The sequence below is a fragment of the Beta vulgaris genome, chromosome 2 (assembly GCF_026745355.1).
Source record: "Beta vulgaris subsp. vulgaris cultivar EL10 chromosome 2, EL10.2, whole genome shotgun sequence".
Lineage (NCBI taxonomy): Eukaryota > Viridiplantae > Streptophyta > Magnoliopsida > Caryophyllales > Amaranthaceae > Beta > Beta vulgaris.
The window spans coordinates 32,451,124-32,454,559 of record NC_079203.1 but is presented as its reverse complement, the minus strand read 5'-3'; the positions used below and the strand labels follow the sequence as shown (position 1 = coordinate 32,454,559).

General features: G+C 38.7%; 1 protein-coding gene across 1 annotated transcript; it reads right to left on the bottom strand.

Annotated features, from left to right (window-relative positions):
- Nucleotides 1-275: 275 nt before the first annotated feature.
- Nucleotides 276-2,869, bottom strand: LOC125494804 (uncharacterized). Its single transcript, XM_048638625.1, has 4 exons — nucleotides 2,627-2,869; nucleotides 1,772-2,314; nucleotides 850-1,066; nucleotides 276-670 (listed from the first exon to the last, which is right to left on the bottom strand). The coding sequence occupies exons 1-4, from the start codon at nucleotides 2,867-2,869 to the stop codon at nucleotides 276-278; spliced, it is 1,398 nt and encodes a 465-aa protein (XP_048494582.1).
- Between the last annotated feature and the right edge of the window lie 567 nt (nucleotides 2,870-3,436).

The following is a 3,436-nucleotide window of genomic DNA, read 5'->3' as shown; positions in this document are numbered from 1 at the left end:
TCACCTTGCATATGTTCTTCCACCCCTAACTAGCATTGACAGGCACCTGGAAACCCCACCAATTTGATTCTTTAATGTAAACTGAGTGGACCCACTTAATCCATAGCAAGTCAGCCTTCTTAGCAAGCTGCCACACATATTTACCCAACTCAGCCTTGTTCCATACATAATAATCTCTTATACCTAGGCCACCCCTATTATTAGGCCAACAAATATCACTCCATGCAACAGTAAGGGACTTTGTTACGGTAGTTCTGCCTTCCCATAGAAATGCTCTACAAATCTGAACAATATTGTCCAATACACCCTTTGGAAGACGGGAACACCTTTGCCCAATAGGTGTGCAAACTTAGGAGAACAGAATTGATCAATACATATCTACCAGCATATGATAAATGTCTTGAACTCAAGCAAACAATTCTTTTCACTATTTTATCAACCAAAGCATCACAGTCTGATTTTGCAAGTCTTTTAGAGGTAATACGAACTCCTAGATACCTGAAGGGAAATGTCCCTCTTTGAAACCTTGTAACCTGCAAAATTCTAGCTTGCACTTCCTCCTTCACATTGCCAAAGTAGAGAGCAGTTTTCTCTTGGCTAGCAAACAACCCAGATGTATCTGAAAAAGTCTTCAAGACTCTTTTCAACAGAATGGCAGATTGAACTTCTCCTTTACAGAATAACATTAAGTCATCTGTAAAGATTTAGTAAGCTTCAATGGAGCACATCTGTAGTGAAAAGCAAACTCTAGCATCTTTCTCACCTTGGACATCAGCCTAGAACAATACTCCATGGCTAAGACAAATAGGAGCAGAGATATAGGATTTCCTTGTCTTAACCCTCTCTTACCAGCAAAGAATCCACATAGACTGCCATTAATACTCAGGGTGTAAGAAGGAGAGGTGACACAGATCATCACCCAGTTCACAAATTTATCAGGGAAGCCAAGACCTTGCAGCAATTCCTTCAGAAAGTCCCAACTGAGAGAGTCATAAGCTTTCATAAGGTCAAGTTTAATTGTACACCTAGCTGGCTCACTTTTCCTCTTATAATGTCTTAACATATCCTGTCAGATAAGGATATTATGGAAAATCACTCTATTCCACAAAGGCACTTTGAACAAGATTAATCAACTCATAAAGAACTTATTTCAATTGCTTACAAAGCATTTTAGAGATGATTTTATACAGCACATTGCAGCAAGCAATGGGTCTGTATTGAGTGACATCCTCAAGTTGAGCACATTTTGGAATCAGACTAAGTGTAGTAGCATTCATCTGCTTCAAGAGTCTGCCTATATTAAAGAAATCAAGCACTGCTGCACAAATGTCATTACCAATGATGTCCCAAGAGTGCTTGAAAAATCTACTAGAAAGTCCATTTAGACCAGGGGCCTTTCAATCATCTATATCAAATAATGCCTCCTTGACATCTTCATTATTAAAATTCCTGCTTAACAGGTGTTTTTGCATATAATTCAACTTGTTGCCTTCACAAATCAGAGTTTTACTAACACTTTTATTATTCTCCTAAGCAGTTCTAAGCAACATCTCATAGTATTCAATGAAAGATTTCTCAATTCCATCTTGAGTCTCAGCCCACTCACCCCTCATATCTTTAATCTTATAAATATGATTCTAATCTCTTCTCTTCATCAAGCAGGCATGATAATAAGCAGTATTACTGTCACCACCTTTCAGCTAATCTTCTTTAATTTTTTTTGCAGGTAGCTCATTCTAGCCTTATTTAAGTAGTTGTACTGGTTACGTGCCTCAGTTTCAATCTGGTGGAGTACACTGTCACTAGGACTTGCATGAACATTCCTTTGAGCTTCAATCATTCTCTTGTAAGCAATTTCAGCTTCATTTTCAATATTAGAGAATTTTGATCTATTGAGAACTCTTATATCCTGCTTCAACATCTTCATTTTCTTAACCACCTTAAACATCTCACATCCTTGCACATTCTTCTGCCACCCCTGCATTATAATCTCAATATACATTGGAGCAGTAGTCCACATGTTGAAGAACTTAAATGGCTTAGGTTTAGAGTTCCTAAGCAATTCAAGCTGAATTATACAAGCATTGTGATCAGAGACACTCTTTAGTAAGAAATTAGCAAGAGAGTCAGGGAATTTCACACTCCACAATTCATTTACAAACACCCTATCAATCTTGGAAAAGACTCTTTCAACTCCTTCCTGCTTATTTGACCAAGTATAAAATGGCCCAGTAGATTCTAACTCAAGTAGGCCACAATCTCTAAGACAGGTTCTAATTCCTTCCACTTCAGATAAAGTGATAACAGAACCATTCTATCATTGAGGTTGACCACATTATCAAAATCACCACTAACAACCCAAGCATCATTTATAGTTCCCTGCAATCTCACTAAATTTGGCTAAACCAACTTCCTTTCTTCTGCATCATTTGAGCAATATATCATAGTAAAGAAAAATATCCTACCAGAAGAGATATGTTTCACTTTACTATGAACAAACTAGGCAATGCTCAATAAAATATCCACTTCAAATTTTACCAGGGAGCCAAATCAGCCAAATCCTGCCACCCTTATGAGCATTATAATTAGTAACCATACTCTAATTAGCACACACTCTAGGGAAAACCTTATGAAAATTACAAGATTTAACCCTAGTTTCCTGAAGGCCAAATAATCCATAATTATGAGAATGGAGTAAATTCCTCACATCCCCGTGTTTTTTAGGACTATTGAGCCCTCTAACATTCCAAAATCCTACTTTATCCATGAGGGAGAAAGTAACCTCCCCTCCCTTCATTACAAAGCAACCTACTCCCAGGTTTTGATCATTCCCAGTAGTACTACTCTCTCCTGATCTTACACCTACCATGTTAATAGCTTCCCCAAGCGGTTTCACAACAGAAAGATGTGCCTCCTCCTCCCCTCCTCCTCCCCTCCTCCTTCTTGGACATGCTCCTGAATGGTCACTAGCATCCCTTGATGAAACATATTTTGTTCTGATTGATGTCCCTGAGCCAGAACCTTACTCTGAGGTTGTTGCACAGGAGCTTGTAAAGGAGCTTTTTACACTTGGCCAACTTGCTGCACTGGAACTAGCTGAGGAGCCTGAACTTCTTTAGGAACCCATATCTGCCGAGGTTTGAGTTTAGCCTCAGCTAATTCCACTTTCTTCTATATACACTAAACTATATCATGACCAACACCTCCACAATCAATACACACAACAGGTTTGCATTCATAAATCACAGCTTGAGACTGCATTACACCTCTTTCATTACAGAACCAATCTCAGAGGGGAATGTTTGATCTATAGAGGGCCTCCACCAATACCTGAGCAAACTTAAGGATATCCCTTTGAGTTGTAGCATGATCTGTTCTAATTGGTTTACCCACCAAAGCAATTTGCCCCCAATATTGTAGAGGTAAGCTAGGAAGT

Coding starts and splice junctions, on each gene's coding strand:
- LOC125494804 (XM_048638625.1), bottom strand. CDS start 2,869: ATGGTAGGTGTAAGATCAGGAGAGAGTAGTACTACTGGGAATGATCAA. Junction 2,315..2,626: donor AATCTTGTAATTTTCATAAG/GTTTTCCCTAGA, acceptor CCTCAATGATAG/AATGGTTCTGTTATCACTTT. Junction 1,067..1,771: donor TCCACCAGATTGAAACTGAG/GCACGTAACCAG, acceptor CTTATCTGACAG/GATATGTTAAGACATTATAA.